Source organism: Lampetra planeri, chromosome 59 (genome assembly GCF_965212315.1).
Source record: "Lampetra planeri chromosome 59, kcLamPlan1.2.h2, whole genome shotgun sequence".
Taxonomy (NCBI): Eukaryota; Metazoa; Chordata; class Hyperoartia; order Petromyzontiformes; family Petromyzontidae; genus Lampetra; species Lampetra planeri.
In genome coordinates this window covers 1498386-1515252 of record NC_136165.1, presented here as the reverse complement: position 1 = coordinate 1515252, position 16867 = coordinate 1498386, and the positions used below count along the sequence as shown (strand labels likewise).

At 46.0% G+C, this 16867-nt stretch overlaps 2 protein-coding genes across 2 annotated transcripts in view; both read right to left on the bottom strand.

Annotated features, from left to right (window-relative positions):
- Positions 1-2640: 2640 nt before the first annotated feature.
- Positions 2641-16867, bottom strand: part of LOC144736153 (uncharacterized) — a 114661-nt gene continuing 100434 nt past the window's right edge. Inside the window, exons 6-9 of the mRNA XM_078618739.1 lie at positions 14970-15023; positions 5085-5144; positions 4529-4600; positions 2641-3222 (exon numbers count right to left, since the gene is read on the bottom strand). Of these exons, the coding sequence (XP_078474865.1) occupies positions 3165-3222; positions 4529-4600; positions 5085-5144; positions 14970-15023 (244 nt within the window). The 3' untranslated portion in view covers positions 2641-3164. The remainder of the gene's footprint in view (positions 3223-4528; positions 4601-5084; positions 5145-14969; positions 15024-16867) is intronic.
- The window catches only part of LOC144736240 (uncharacterized), a 29143-nt gene continuing 28517 nt past the window's right edge, over positions 16242-16867 (bottom strand). The window contains exon 6 of the mRNA XM_078618864.1: positions 16242-16424. Coding sequence (XP_078474990.1) covers positions 16306-16424 — 119 coding nt within the window. The 3' untranslated portion in view covers positions 16242-16305. The remainder of the gene's footprint in view (positions 16425-16867) is intronic.

Below are 16867 nucleotides of genomic sequence, written 5' to 3'. Positions count from 1 at the left end.
AAGAGGCTGGGGCTGTTGATGAAGGGGCAGTTACTGGTGAAGTTGAAGTAGAAGAGACTGGGGCTGTTGATGAAGGTGCAGTTGCTGGTGCAGTTGAGGCAGAAGAGACTGGGGCTGTTGATGAAGGGGCAGTTACTGGTGCAGTTGAAGTAGAAGAGACTGGGGCTGTTGATGAAGGTGCAGTTGCTGGTGCAGTTGAGGCAGAAGAGACTGGGGCTATTGATGAAGGTGCAGTTCCGGTTGCAGTTGATGCAGAAGAGACTGCGGCTGTTGATGAAGGTGAAGTTCCTGGTGCAGTTGAGGCAGAAGAGACTGGGGCTGTTGATGAAGGGGCAGTTACTGCTGTAGTTGAGGCAGAAGAGACTGGGGCTGTTGATGAAGGTGCAGTTCCTGGTGCAGTTGAGGCAGAAGAGACTGGGGCTGTTGATGAAGGTGCAGTTCCTGTTGCAGTTGAAGCAGAAGAGACTGGGGCTGTTGATGAAGGTGCAGTTCCTGGTGCGGTTGAGGCAGAAGAGACTGGGGCTGTTGATGAAGGTGTAGTTCCTGGTGCAGTTGAGGCAGAAGAGACTGGGGCTGTTGATGAAGGTGCAGTTCCTGGTGCAGTTGCGGCAGAAGAGACTGGGGCTGTTGATGAAGGTGTAGTTCCTGGTGCAGTTGAGGCAGAAGAGACTGGGGCTGTTGATGAAGGTGCAGTTACTGGTGCAGTTGATGCAGAAGAGACTGGGGCTGTTGATGAAGGTGCAGTTACTGGTGCAGTTGAGGCAGAAGAGACTGGGGCTGTTGATGAAGGGGCAGTTACTGGTGCAGTTGAGGCAGAAGAGACTGGGGCTGTTGATGAAGGTGCAGTTCCTGGTGCAGTTGAGGCAGAAGAGACTGGGGCTGTTGATGAAGGTGCAGTTCCTGGTGCAGTTGAGGCAGAAGAGACTGGGGCTGTTGATGAAGGTGCAGTTCCTGGTGCAGTTGAGGCAGAAGAGACTGGGGCCGTTGATGGAGGTGCAGTTACTGCTGCAGTTGAGGCAGAAGAGACTGGGGCTGTTGATGAAGGTGCAGTTCCTGGTGCAGTTGAGGCAGAAGAGACTGGGGCTGTTGATGAAGGTGTAGTTCCTGGTGCAGTTGAGGCAGAAGAGACTGGGGCTGTTGATGAAGGGGCAGTTACTGGTGCAGTTGAGGCAGAAGAGACTGGGGCTGTTGATGAAGGTGCAGTTCCTGGTGCAGTTGAGGCAGAAGAGACTGGGGCTGTTGATGAAGGTGCAGTTCCTGGTGCAGTTGAGGCAGAAGAGACTGGGGCTGTTGATGAAGGTGTAGTTCCTGGTGCAGTTGAGGCAGAAGAGACTGGGGCTGTTGATGAAGGTGCAGTTACTGGTGCAGTTGATGCAGAAGAGACTGGTGCTGTTGATGAAGGTGTAGTTCCTGGTGCAGTTGAGGCAGAAGAGACTGGAGCTGTTGATGAAGGTGCAGTTCCTGGTGCAGTTGAGGCAGAAGAGACTGGGGCTGTTGATGAAGGGGCAGTTACTGGTGCAGTTGAAGTAGAAGAGACTGGGGCTGTTGATGAAGGTGCAGTTGCTGGTGCAGTTGAGGCAGAAGAGACTGGGGATGTTGATGAAGGTGCAGTTCCTGGTGCAGTTGATGCAGAAGAGACTGGGGCTGTTGATGAAGGTAAAGTTCCTGGTGCAGTTGAGGCAGAAGAGACTGGGGCTGTTGATGAAGGGGCAGTTACTGCTGCAGTTGAGGCAGAAGAGACTGGGGCTGTTGATGAATGTGCAGTTACTGGTGCAGTTGATGCAGAAGAGACTGGGGCTGTTGATGAAGGTGCAGTTCCTGGTGCAGTTGAGGCAGAAGAGACTGGGGCTGTTGATGAAGGTGTAGTTCCTGGTGCAGTTGAGGCAGAAGAGACTGAGGCTGTTGATGAAGGTGCAGTTACTGGTGCAGTTGATGCAGAAGAGACTGGGGCTGTTGATGAAGGTGTAGTTCCTGGTGCAGTTGAGGCAGAAGAGACTGGAGCTGTTGATGAAGGTGCAGTTCCTGGTGCAGTTGAGGCAGAAGAGACTGGGGCTGTTGATGAAGGGGCAGTTACTGGTGCAGTTGAAGCAGAAGAGACTGGGGCTGTTGATGAAGGGGCCGTTACTGGTGCAGTTGAAGCAGAAGAGACTGGGGCTGTTGATGAAGGTGCAGTTCCTGGTGCAGTTGAAGCAGAAGAGACTGGGGCTGTTGATGAAGGTGCAGTTGCTGGTGCAGTTGAGGCAGAAGAGACTGGGGCTGTTGATGAAGGTGAAGTTCCTGGTGCAGTTGAGGCAGAAGAGACTGGGGCTGTTGATGAAGGGGCAGTTACTGCTGCAGTTGAGGCAGAAGAGACTGGGGCTGTTGATGAAGGTGCAGTCGCTGGTGCAGTTGAGGCAGAAGAGACTGAGGCTGTTGATGAAGGTGCAGTTACTGGTGCAGTTGATGCAGAAGAGACTGGGGCTATTGATGAAGGTGTCGTTCCTGGTGCAGTTGAGGCAGAAGAGACTGGGGCTGTTGATGAAGGTGCAGTTCCTGGTGCAGTTGAAGCAGAAGATACTGGGGCTGTTGATGAAGCAGAAGAGACTGGGGCTGTTGATGAAGGTGCAGTTCCTGGTGCAGTTGAGGCAGAAGAGACTGGGGCTGTTGATGAAGGTGCAGTTCCTGGTGCAGTTGAGGCAGAAGAGACTGGGGCTGTTGATGAAAGTGTAGTTCCTGGTGCAGTTGAGGCAGAAGAGACTGAGACTGTTGATGAAGGTGCAGTTGCTGGTGCAGTTGAGGCAGAAGATACTGGGGCTGTTGATGAAGGTACAGTTCCTGGTGCAGTTGAGACAGAAGAGATTGGGGCTGTTGATGAAGGTGCAGTTCCTGGTTCAGTTGAAGCAGAAGAGATTGGGGCGGCTGCGCTTGTGCTAATGGCGGAGGTAATCGTCCCTGCTGTTATTGCTGTGGACGATTGCGTTATTATTGCTGTTGTTGGTGCTGTGGTGGTTGGAATAGTTGTGGTGCTTGTTGATGCTGCTGATGTGGTTGTGGTAATGGCTGAGGTAATCGTTCCTGCTGTTGTTATTGGTAGTGTTGAATGAGATGTGCCCACAGTTGCTGTGGACGATTCCAATGTTATTGCTGTTGGTGCTGTGGTTAGAATAGTTGTGGCACTTGATGTTTCAGTTGTTGTTGGGTTCTTTGTGGTGTCCGGAATGGTTGTTGTTAATTGGGTTGTGCCTGAAAATATACACACGTTGAAATGAGCTTAGTGCAGGAATTTAAATTACTTCATAAAATCAATGTAATCATTTAATGAATTTCAAATATGAATCACATAATATCTTTTTTACATAATGTCCCATTATAGTTAACAATATATTTCATGTAAGCACATTTTGAAAATAATTTTAAAAAGAGCAAGTTCACGTGACATGAAATAATACGTTTGACTGAGTACATCGTGAAAGTTTATCCCCTGGACGAATTGGTTGACGTCCTAAGCCCAAGTAAAAAGCCACTGCATGATTCCATATTTAATGTGTCTGAAGTGTACGTCAGAAATCCTGGGATTGTCTTGTTACTTGACTCGAGCGCTCATGGCCAAAGGTTTTAAAGTATTTTTTCTTTCATTAAAAAACATTGAAACTTGTGTGGGACAGCCTATGTGTAAAGCTACAAAAGTAGAGCTCTTTTATTTTTGGGATAAGACCTGTCTTATGCTGATTCGTTTAATCTAAAACTGACAGGCACATCTTTTTAAATGATCTACTAATTGTGACAATGTCATTGGAGATTTTAAGTTTTATTTGTTGTGTGCAGTGTGATTTTTAGTGCGCTTGTATCAGAATAACAAATGTTCCTGCGAACAGTGAAACGCAACACATTCTGTGCAGCATTTGTCTTCCACATCTCTCAGTTCATGCCTCGTTGTTAGTGGTCTACTGTGGACAGTGGCGGATCATGACTCCATATTGAGGAGGCTACAAAGCCCACCTCAGTTTTTCCAGTCTAAAATGATTGCATTGAGACTGCATTGCATTCAATCATAGCCTGTGCTTGCAAACCCTTACGAAGCCTGACATGGTGAGGTGGACAGTGCAAGGTGGCTGCTGGCAGAGCACATGATAGACTTACACAATCAGTGAACTGGTGAAATTTAATTCATTCAGACACATCAATGTCCAAAAACAGTAGAGTACGCTGTTGACACAATGATTGCACCTGTGTGTCCTTGGGTGAGTTAGTGTGCAATGTTCTTTCTTGTTTTTGGACATTTATAATACAAATAATATACATTTTTATATGACTTAAATAATATATATTATTTATAGACACATAAAAATAAGGTTATGTTGTCTTGAACAATAATTTCGTTTATTGCATGGACTAAAATCTGTTTGACCCCTCCCACCCACCATGAATCTATTTCTCTCGCCATGCTCTGTACCATTCTGTACCAGCAAACTTACTGCCAAGTCGATGCAGTTACATTCTCCATGCACACCGACAACACAACCATAGAGATTTAAGAAAACGTGTTCACCTGTGCTGGTGGAGAAGACGGTGGTTGACTTTTGTGCGTTGATTAGTGGTTGTGTCACAGGAACAATTGGTGCTTTGGTAAAGAGAAAGAGAACACGAATCGATTGTCGGAATGGGTGAGCATTGTGTAACATAAATTAGTCCATCAAATAGTTTTCATTTGCCCTATGGTAAAATACCACTAGCAGATACCTTTATGTCACGCACCCAGGTACCCAAGTTAAACTCCTAACCACGGCTCCCGCAAGTATGAAGTGATATCTGAACCAATCCAAGGCCTCCCAACCTGCACTGATCAGCAGCGGAATGACAAAAGGGCTGTGCATATATATTATACCCTGCAGTGAAATAATGGCAATTATCTCCCTACAGTGAAATAGCAGTAGTAGACCACTTGAAGGCTACTAAAATACAGCACTGTGTCGACGCCAGTAATATACAGTAAAACACCTCGCAAAGCCAGACTCGAGTAAGCCAGAAATTTGAGATAACCCAGAAAGGCTTCTAAAATAAATCAATAATTAACATTAACAAAATATATTTAAAAGAATGCTTACTTTCTGTGCTTGGCTGAGTAGTTGCCACAATAATTGCAGCTGTTGGCGCTGGTGATGATCCTGTAACCAAGAGATCAAAGACGTTAATGTCACATGTTCATGTATTTCTTTAAACATTTTTCCCACATCACCATCAGTTCCCGTGATGTGTCCTGCCTAAGTCTCCTTACGTGTTATCGAATGTCCCTTAATGCCCACCACTCTCCTTGCTTAAAATTAGACATTAAGCCATTGTTTGAAAGTAGCTAGTAACTTTTAGAAGGAAGCACCTCTCCCTCTCTGTGCCAGTTATTGCCTCGAGACAGTTGTGGCCAACAGCCCAAAACCATCATAGGTTACAGCTGAAAAAGGTGGTAGCTGCTGCAGGCATCATTCCAAAGTCTATAAATGATATCACGTGATGCAATAGCTCTACATTGGGCTCAATGTTGGATGTACACAGCATTTTAATATAAAACAAATATATTTGCTGGTTTATTCCAGGATGCTTCTATTACGCGTCGTCGCTTTAAGATGTTCTGTGTTCATATTTTGTTTATTGCGGTTGCACCCGACTTAAGAGCCGTATGGCTCACAGGGCTATATCTAATAAATGAACTTGTAGTCTAGTGACACCATTGATAATCGGTATTACAAAACCCTACGTATTGCTATATATATACAATTTTTGAGGAATTTGTGCGTGAGTGGATTTCAATACTGCATACACGATATGCAGTACAAATCATGCGCATTTGAAATATTGTGCAAGGGATCATATTAGTCTTAATTTAGGAGCTTTCGTGACTGCAGGAATTATTCTTTGGTTCTTTTCGGTTAAGTCACGTCTAAAATTTTTTTTTAATTAATTATTTTAATTTATTATTTTATTTTTAGACGTGACTTAACCGAAAAGAACCAAAGAAGGATCATATTAGGTTTTCTTCAGAAGACAAAATGTGTTCAGTATTTGAAGAAAATAAAGTATATTGAGTGTTTTGAAAAATCTTAAGTAAATTCACCATTTGAAGACGTGGCAGTGATTTTTTTTATCCGAAGACACCAAAGTATTTGAAGACAGCAAATAATTTTCAGGATTTAAAGACATCCATATAAAAAGCAAAACGTGTTAAATAATTCTTCAGATGTACTGTGGTGGTTGTAACAGCTGAAACGGCAGACTTGTAGGTGTTTGCAATGCCGTAATTGCTGTAATACCTGCTGTAGTTATTGTTGAGGATAGCGCTGTTGCAGGTGAGGTTTGTGCTGTAGCGATTGCTGTTGTCGCTGCTGATTTCACAGTCGTTGCAGGAACTATGCTTGGGGTTGTTCCTGCTGTTGTGGCTGATGTAACTGTTGGTGCTGGTGATGTGGTCGTTTGGAGTTGTGGTGCTACTGAAGATGATACTGTTGATGGAAGAGGTATTGATGTTGTTGAGGTGACAACTGTTACACCTGCTGCTGTTGATAATGTTGCAGGGGAAGATATTGATATTGTTGTTGGTGCTATGGGTGAGGATGCTGTTGCTGAGGTTACTATTACTAATGGAGATGAGACAGATGTTGCTGCTGTAGTAGTTAATGAAATGCCTGCTGTTGTCGGGGGTGATGTGGTTGTTGAGACTGCTGTTGTTGATGAGACAGCTGTCACAGAGGCAGTTGCTGATATTGCAGCTGAAGATAATGTTGCAGTTGATGTGGATATGGGTGGTGATGCTACTGTTGTTGTTGAGGTTATGAGTGTTGTTGTTGATGCAGGAGATCCTACTGTTGAGGTGAGAAGTGCTGCTGTTGTAGAGGCAACTGCCACACTTGCCGTTGTTGCTGATGTTCCAGCTGAAGAGGCTGTTGGTGAAGTTATGGGAGAGGATGCTGCTGTTGCTGAGGTTACTGGTGTTGCTGTTGTTGAGACAGCTGCTACTGGTGTTGTTGAGGAGGCTAGGGCAATTGTAGTTGTTGCTACGGTTACCGCTGAAGATTGTGTTGCTGTTGGTGAAGTTATGGGAGAGGATGCTGCTGTTGCTGAGGTTACTGGTGTTGCTGTTGTTGACATAGCTGCTACTGGTGTTGTTGCGGAGACTAGGGCAATTGTTGCTGTTACAGCTGAAGAGGCTGTTGGTGAAGTTATGGGAGAGGAAGCTGCTGTTCCTGAGGTTACTGGTATTGCTGTTGTTGACACAGCTGCTACTTGTGTTGTCGAGGAAGCTAGGGCACTTGTAGTTGTTGCTATGGTTACCGCTGAAGATTGTGTTGCTGTTGGTGAAGTTATGGGAGAGGATGCTGCTGTTGCTGAGGTTACTGGTATTGCTGTTGTTGAGACAGCTGCTACTGGTGTTGTCACGGCAGTTGTCGCACCTGAAGTTGTTGCTGTTGCTACAGCTGAAGAGGACGTTGCTGTTGGTGAAGTTATGGGAGAGGATGCTGCTGTTCCTGAGGTTACTGGTGTTGCGGTTGTTGAGACAGCTGCTACTGGTGTTGTTGAGGAGGCTAGAGCAATTGGTGCTGTTGTTACAGCTGAAGACGCTGTTGCTGTTGGTGAAGTTATGGGAGAGGATGCTGCTGTTCCTGAGGTTACTGGTGTTGCGGTTGTTGAGACAGCTGCTACTGGTGTTGTTGAGGAGGCTAGAGCAATTGGTGCTGTTGTTACAGCTGAAGACGCTGTTGCTGTTGGTGAAGTTATGGGAGAGGATGCCGCTGTTCCTGAGGTTACTGGTGTTGCTGTTGTTGAGACAGCTGCTACTGGTGTTGTTGAGGAGGCTAGAGCAATTGGTGCTGTTGTTACAGCTGAAGACGCTGTTGCTGTTGGTGAAGTTATGGGAGAGGATGCCGCTGTTCCTGAGGTTACTGGTGTTGCGGTTGTTGAGACAGCTGCTACTGGTGTTGTCACGGCAGTTGTCGCACCTGAAGTTGTTGCTGTTGCTACAGCTAAAGAGGAAGTTACTGTTGGTGAAGTTATGGGAGAGGATGCTGCTGTTCCTGAGGTTACTGGTGTTGCTGTTGTTGAGACAGCTGCTACTGGTGTTGTCACGGCAGTTGTCGCACCTGGAGTTGTTGCTGTTGTTACAGCTGAAGAGGAAGTTGCTGTTTGTGAAGTTATGGGAGAGGATGTTGCTGTTCCTGAGGTTAATGGTGTTGCTGTTGTTGAGACAGCTGCTACTGGTGTTGTTGAGAAGGCTAGGGCAATTGTAGTTGTTGCTACGGTTACCGCTGAAGATTGTGTTGCTGTTTGTGAAGTTATGGGAGAGGATGCTGCTGTTCCTGAGGTTAATGGTGTTGCTGTTGTTGAGACAGCTGCTACTGGTGTTGTCACGGCAGTTGTCGCACCTGAAGTTGTTGCTGTTGCCACAGCTGAAGAGGAAATTGCTGTTGGTGAAGTTATGGGAGAGGATTCTGCTGTTCCTGAGGTTACTGGTGTTGCTATTGTTGAGACAGCTGCTACTGGTGTTGTTGAGGAGGCTAGAGCAATTGGTGCTGTTATTACAGCTGAAGACGCTGTTGCTGTTGGTGAAGTTATGGGAGAGGATGCCGCTGTTCCTGAGGTTACTGGTGTTGCTGATGTTGAGACAGCTGCTACTGGTGTTGTCACGGCATTTGTCGCACCTGAAGTTGTTGCTGTTGCTACAGCTGAAGAGGAAGTTACTGTTGGTGAAGTTATGGGAGAGGATGCTGCTGTTCCTGAGGTTACTGGTGTTGCTGTTGTTGAGACAGCTGCTACTGGTGTTGTCACGGCACTTGTCGCACCTGGAGTTGTTGCTGTTGTTACAGCTGAAGAGGAAGTTGCTGTTGGTGAAGTTATGGGAGAGGATGTTGCTGTTCCTGAGGTTAATGGTGTTGCTGTTGTTGAGACAGCTGCTACTGGTGTTGTCGAGGAGGCTAGGGCAATTGTTGCTGTTGTTACAGCTGAAGAGGACATTGCTGTTGGTGAAGTTATGGGAGAGGATGCTGCTGTTCCTGAGGTTACTTGTGTTGCTGTTGTTGAGACAGCTGCTACTGGTGTTGTTGAGGAGGCTAGGGCAATTGTAGTTGTTGCTACGGTTACCGCTGAAGATTGTGTTGCTGTTTGTGAAGTTATGGGAGAGGATGCTGCTGTTCCTGAGGTTACTGGTGCTGCTGTTGTTGAGACAGCTGCTACTGGTGTTGTGACGGCGGTTGTCGCACCTGAAGTTGTTGCTGTTGCTACAGCTGAAGAGGACGTTGCTGTTGGTGAAGTTATGGGAGAGGATGTTGCTGTTCCTGAGGTTAATGGTGTTGCTGTTGTTGAGACAGCTGCTACTGGTGTTGTCGAGGAGGCTAGGGCAATTGTTGCTGTTGTTACAGCTGAAGAGGACATTGCTGTTGGTGAAGTTATGGGAGAGGATGCTGCTGTTCCTGAGGTTACTGGTGTTGCTGTTGTTGAGACAGCTGCTACTGGTGTTGTCACGGCAGTCGTCGCACCTGAAGTTGTTGCTGTTGCTACAGCTGAAGAGGACGTTGCTGTTGGTGAAGTTATGGGAGAGGATGCTGCTGTTCCTGAGGTTAATGGTGTTGCTGTTGTTGAGACAGCTGCTACTGGTGTTGTCACGGCAGTTGTCGCACCTGAAGTTGTTGCTGTTGCCACAGCTGAAGAGGAAATTGCTGTTGGTGAAGTTATGGGAGAGGATGCTGCTGTTCCTGAGGTTACTGGTGTTGCTATTGTTGAGACAGCTGCTACTGGTGTTGTTGAGGAGGCTAGAGCAATTGGTGCTGTTGTTACAGCTGAAGACGCTGTTGCTGTTGGTGAAGTTATGGGAGAGGATGCCGCTGTTCCTGAGGTTACTGGTGTTGCTGATGTTGAGACAGCTGCTACTGGTGTTGTCACGGCATTTGTCGCACCTGAAGTTGTTGCTGTTGCTACAGCTGAAGAGGAAGTTACTGTTGGTGAAGTTATGGGAGAGGATGCTGCTGTTCCTGAGGTTACTGGTGTTGCTGTTGTTGAGACAGCTGCTACTGGTGTTGTCACGGCACTTGTCGCACCTGGAGTTGTTGCTGTTGTTACAGCTGAAGAGGAAGTTGCTGTTGGTGAAGTTATGGGAGAGGATGTTGCTGTTCCTGAGGTTAATGGTGTTGCTGTTGTTGAGACAGCTGCTACTGGTGTTGTCGAGGAGGCTAGGGCAATTGTTGCTGTTGTTACAGCTGAAGAGGACATTGCTGTTGGTGAAGTTATGGGAGAGGATGCTGCTGTTCCTGAGGTTACTTGTGTTGCTGTTGTTGAGACAGCTGCTACTGGTGTTGTCACGGCAGTTGTCGCACCTGAAGTTGTTGCTGTTGCCACAGCTGAAGAGGAAATTGCTGTTGGTGAAGTTATGGGAGAGGATGCTGCTGTTCCTGAGGTTACTGGTGTTGCTGTTGTTGAGACAGCTGCTACTGGTGTTGTTGAGGAGGCTAGAGGAATTGGTGCTGTTGTTACAGCTGAAGACGCTATTGCTGTTGGTGAAGTTATGGGAGAGGATGCCGCTGTTCCTGAGGTTACTGGTGTTGCTGTTGTTGAGACAGCTGCTACTGGTGTTGTCACGCCAGTTGTCGCACCTGAAGTTATTGCTGTTGCTACAGCTGAAGAGGAAGTTACTGTTGGTGAAGTTATGGGAGAGGATGCTGCTGTTCCTGAGGTTACTGGTGTTGCTGTTGTTGAGACAGCTGCTACTGGTGTTGTCACAGCAGTTGTCGCACCTGGAGTTGTTGCTGTTGTTACAGCTGAAGAGGAAGTTGCTGTTGGTGAAGTTATGGGAGAGGATGCTGCTGTTCCTGAGGTTAATGGTGTTGCTGTTGTTGACACAGCTGCAACTGGTGTTGTTGAGGAGGCTAGGGCAATTGTTGCTGTTGTTACAGCTGAAGAGGAAGTTGCTGTTGGTGAGGTTATGGGAGACGATGTTGCTATTCCTGATGTTACTGGTGTTGCTGTTGTTGAGACAGCTGCTACTGGTGTTGTCGAGGAGGCTAGGGCAATTGTTGCTGTTGTTACAGCTGAAGATTGTGTTGCTGTTGGTGAAGTTATGGGAGAGGATGCTGCTGTTCCTGAGGTTGCTGGTGCTGCTGTTGTTGAGACAGCTGCTACTGGTGTTGTGACGGCGGTTGTCGCACCTGAAGTTGTTGCTGTTGTTACAGCTGAAGAGGACGTTGCTGTTGGTGAAGTTATGGGAGAGGATGCTGCTGTTCCTGAGGTTACTGGTGTTGCTGTTGTTGAGACAGCTGCTACTGGTGTTGTCATGGCAGTTGTCACACCTGAAGTTGTTGCTGTTGCTACAGCTGAAGAGGAAGTTGCTGTTGGTGAAGTTATGGGAGAGGATGCTGCTGTTCCTGAGGTTACTGGTGTTGCTGTTGTTGAGACAGCTGCTACTGGTGTTGTTGAGGAGATTAGAGCAATTGGTGCTGTTGTTACAGCTGAAGACGCTGTTGCTGTTGGTGAAGTTATGGGAGAGGATGCCGCTGTTCCTGAGGTTACTGGTGTTGCTGTTGTTGAGACAGCCGCTACTGGTGTTGTCACGGCAGTTGTCGCACCTGGAGTTGTTGCTGTTGTTACAGCTGAAGAGAAAGTTGCTGTTGGTGAAGTTATGGGAGAGGATGCTGCTGTTCCTGATGTTACTGGTGTTGCTGTTGTTGAGACAGCTGCTACTGGTGTTGTTGAGGAGGCTAGGGCAATTGTAGTTGTTGCTACGGTTACCGCTGAAGATTGTGTTGCTGTTGGTGAAGTTATGGGAGAGGATGCTGCTGTTCCTGAGGTTACTGGTGTTGCTGTTGTTGAGACAGCTGCTACTGGTGTTGTTAAGGCAGTTGTCACACCTGAAGTTGTGGCTGTTGCTACAGCTGAAGAGGAAGTTACTGTTGGTGAAGTTATGGGAGAGGATGCTGCTGTTCCTGAGGTTACTGGTGTTGCTGTTGTTGAGACAGCTGCTACTGGTGTTGTCACGGCAGTTGTTGCACCTGGAGTTGTTATTACAGCTGAAGAGGAAGTTGCTGTTGGTGAAGTTATGGGAGAGGATGTTGCTGTTCCTGAGGTTAATGGTGTTGCTGTTGTTGACACAGCTGCTACTGGTGTTGTTGAGGAGGCTAGGGCAATTGTTGCTGTTGTTACAGCTGAAGATTGTGTTGCTGTTGGTGAAGTTATGGGAGAGGATGCTGTTGTTCCTGAGGTTACTGGTGCTGCTGTTGTTGAGACAGCTGCTACTGGTGTTGTGACGGCAGTTGTCGCACCTGAAGTTGTGGTTGTTGCTATAGCTGAAGAGGACATTGCCGTTGGTGAAGTTATGGGAGAGGATGCTGCTGTTCCTGAGGTTACTGGTGTTGCTGTTGTTGAGACAGCTGCTACTGGTGTTGTTAAGGCAGTTGTCACACCTGAAGTTGTGGCTGTTGCTACAGCTGAAGAGGAAGTTACTGTTGGTGAAGTTATGGGAGAGGATGCTGCTGTTCCTGAGGTTACTGGTGTTGCTGTTGTTGAGACAGCTGCTACTGGTGTTGTCATGGCAGTTGTTGCACCTGGAGTTGTTATTACAGCTGAAGAGGAAGTTGCTGTTGGTGAAGTTATGGGAGAGGATGCTGCTGTTCCTGAGGTTACTGGTGTTGCTGTTGTTGAGACAGCTGCTACTGGTGTTGTTAAGGCAGTTGTCGCACCTGAAGTTGTGGCTGTTGCTACAGCTGAAGAGGAAGTTACTGTTGGTGAAGTTATGGGAGAGGATGCTGCTGTTCCTGAGGTTACTGGTGTTGCTGTTGTTGAGACAGCTGCTACTGGTGTTTTCACGGCAGTTGTTGCACCTGGAGTTGTTATTACAGCTGAAGAGGAAGTTGCTGTTGGTGAAGTTATGGGAGAGGATGTTGCTGTTCCTGAGGTTAATGGTGTTGCTGTTGTTGACACAGCTGCTACTGGTGTTGTTGAGGAGGCTAGAGTAATTGTTGCTGTTGTTACAGTTGAAGAGAAAGATGCTGTTGGTGAGGTTATGGGAGAGGATGTTGCTATTCCTGAGGTTACTGGTGTTGCTGTTGTTGAGACAGCTGCTACTGGTGTTGTCGAGGAGGCTAGGGCAATTGTTGCTGTTGTTACAGCTGAAGATTGTGTTGCTGTTGGTGAAGTTATGGGAGAGGATGCTGCTGTTGCTGAAGTTAATGGTGTTGCTGTTGTTGAGACAGCTGCTACTGGTGTTGTCGAGACAGCTGTCACACCTAAAGTTGGTGATGTTACAGTTGAAGAGGATGTTGCTGTTGGTGAAGTTACAGGAATGGATGCTACTGTTGCTGAGGTTACTGGTGTTGCTGTTGGTTGGACAGCCGTTGATGTTGCAGCTGTCGAACCTGCTGTTGTTGCCGTCGTTACAGCTAAAGAGGCTGGCACTGTTGGTGAAGTTATAGTTGAGGGTGTTGCGGCTGTTGATGCTGCTGTTGTTGAGACAGGAGATGATGCTGGTGATGTTAGAAGTGCTGCTGTTGTGGAGGCAGCTGTCACACTTGCTGTTGTGATTAGGGCTGCAGACGTTGCTGCCGTTGAGGGAGCAGGTGAAGGTGATGATGAGAAGGTTGATACAATTGAGGACGTTCCTACTGTTGATGTTAAAATGTTTGTCGTCAATTTTGCGGTTGTTGGAATTGATGTGGTTGTTGTAATTGATGTAGTAGGTTCAAGTGTAGTTGTTACTAAGCTTAGTGTTGTTGATGGTGTAACTGTGGTTGTCAGTGGTGATGTTCCTGAAAACATCCAAATGTTACAATTAGACTGATACATATCTACATGCACAGGTACAGCCCTTTTGTTGATCCACTCCACACGCCGTGCGCGTCGCGTGTGGTGGGCGTTAATATTTGACCATACTGCGCCACGCCGGTCAATGCCAATCAGAGATGGCAGGCAGCATTGACATGGGAGCATCGAGGTACAGTACAACAATTGATTATGTTGCATGGGCCTCCATTGTCCACCTCCTAACCTTCCAACTCCCCCCCCCCCCCACCTGTGCTCCTTTGACAACCTGTTTGTATCCTGTAGCAACACATCATCCCTGCATTTTTCAGTCTCAACCCCGATGTATAATTGGTTTATTTTTGGTTAGGTTGTCTTGTAGGTATAATGCCAATGTTTAATAAAAATCCTCCACCACCCGACAAAGCCAATAAAATCGAGTTTCCACGTGGGTATTTATTTGGTCGTAAAAGCTTACATGTAAAATTAACCAGGATCAAAATCTTCTTAGGTTCTAAAAACTGATGAGACCAGGCACATTCCGGGTTATTTGGTGAGAGGCACTGATACATTATTGTTCTGTTATTATCATGACAGAGATAAAATGTTAATGTTTCTGCATGGCTTGCAATATATTGATACCCCTATGCCCTCATTAAGATTTGTAGTACCACATTTAGTAAAACGTATTTGTATATTATTATGATACAGTGCACTTGTTGATCACGTGTTTCTTTTCTGGTTATATATATTTGCTTATTCATATATTTTTGTGTGCTGTGAAATTGTCTGGCTGTGCACTTGGTAAACCATGACTTTGCTATTGGTGTAGACACAGGTAGCTGATGCCTCTGCATAGGTTTTCGTGGTAAGTTTTTTGCGGTTCTACGATGGTGTTTTCGTGGTCGTACCACACGTGGTTCGGCACGACGGCTGAAGTTTGAAATGTTAAACGTTGCCGGGAGCCTCATTGTTCAAAATGCAGTTCCTGAAGGAGCTCCCAGCCACATGGAGCGAAACGTTGGACGTCGTGCCAGACAGCACGTAGTGGTACAACCACGAAATCACATTGAAGAGCCATACAAACAAGTAATTCATGTTCGTTATTATAAAAGTGTTTCGCATTCAGCAATGACGTGAGGATGTTGTCTTTCTCCTCAGATTGCGCTGGAACCAGCTTGCGTTATGTTTGGTAAGTGTGGTGAAGTGATGCATGGTTTGCTCACCCGCTGTGGTGATGAAAGCAGTGGCAGAGGTCCCTTGCACAGTTGTTGTTGCTGCTGAAAATGATAAAACGTAGCATAGTCGTTGCAATGCTGCACTACTGCACTGTTGGCATGAAAACATAAACCTAAAATGTGCCCGTGAAATTTCACAGTTTGGATCCCATTCCCACCCCCACCATCAGATATTCAACTTGTCCTTCACATCTCACCAGGAGATGAAAAACTATCCGTAAGAAAGATGTAACACGTGCTGTGACCCCAGTTTAACGTGACCAATATTCATAATAACTGACGGACAGATGATCTAAAAACTAAATTTAACTATTTCATTTTACCAAGTAAAGCCAACTGAACTCTTAGATATTTTTCAGAGGCGATCTGGCCACGAATGATGGCTCACCCCACTGGCTTATATCATCATACATTATGGTAGAATACCCACCGTTGGACCTGCGAAAATGAACGCAAATCACAATGTACCATTTAAAAGATAGAGAGCAAATGCTGGGTTGTTTTTTTTAATATGTAGAGGTAAAGGTACAGCCCAGCAACTGCTTGCCCATGCCACTGATGGCAGAAGGGCCTCCACGAGAGAAGGAGCTTTAGAAAGGTATTTTGGCCTCCTCTTCCACGTTGGATGGACGTCTCGGAAGATGTGGGAGGACCCACGCTTTACCCTTCCACACGAAATATGCCAATCGACCGTGGTAGTGAACCCATTTATACCGCCGGGTGGACAGAGCCGCAGAGAGAATGGGAGTGCATTGAAGTAACTGGCACCGTTATTTGAACGACCGTGCCGGGAGATGGAAGCGAATCGACTACCCTAGAATCGCAAGACCAGTGCTGCCCATTACAGCAGCCATGACGAATCATTTTTGATAATTTACTGAGCCATCTGATGGGACGCGTCTTGACCTGTAGTTGCATTTTGATCATCTGTACAATATGAATTGTTGTGTTTTTGTTCATGTTGTTTGTCGTAGTTGTGTATTATTGTGTTGCACAGGTTGATTGTATCTATTACTGGCAGCTTGGTGTAAACTTGGTGGCAGAACTGCTATACCCGAAAGCCTATGTGTTAAACTAACTTCGTTATTATTCATATTGTATTTTGTTGTTTTATTGAGATGCATTTGCAAAATACAATTTGTGTGCGTCAGTGCAGTGTGCACGATTGTGCGTCGCTGCTTGTGTGTTTTTACCTGTCGTGGTCGGTGCGTTATATATTGGTGCGTGTGTCGCAGGAACGACGGTTTCTTGAGTAAAAAAACATGGAGAAGTTGAATGGCAAGTCACCACACTGTACAAAATGTTAGTCGTGCATTGCATTTGTTTAGCACAGTAACAGCAATTCATGAAAAGTATTTTGGTGCGCATTTTGATATTTGTGTGTGTTACCTTCCGTGACAGTCTGTGGCATTGTTGTGCCAGTAGTTTGTTGTGCTGTAGATCCTATAGGTGACAAAGTGATATTTGTCCGTTGAGTATAATCTAGTCACATTAAACACACATCTACAAAATCAGTGGCTAAGCTATAATTGTCCAGAGAACTCTTCATAGACCGCTCCACCAATTTCAAATTACGGGGAGTCATTTTGAAACTTATAATATATACTTCATGCGAATCAGGCCAACATTCAACAAATGAATTTGACCTGCTACATCTTATCCGTTTTACCATTTACAACATTAAAATGTGATATGACCTCCATTTCAAAATCATACAACGGATTGGCATTTTTATTATGATTACAGTAAGCCAATAAACACTACAGATGTTAGTGCACTGTAACTTTAATCACTCACATTTCAAAATGGAATCAATTATGACGCTGAATAAACTTCCTCAGTAATTGATTACATGAATCCAATGATGGCCACCCCTTTGTTTTCCA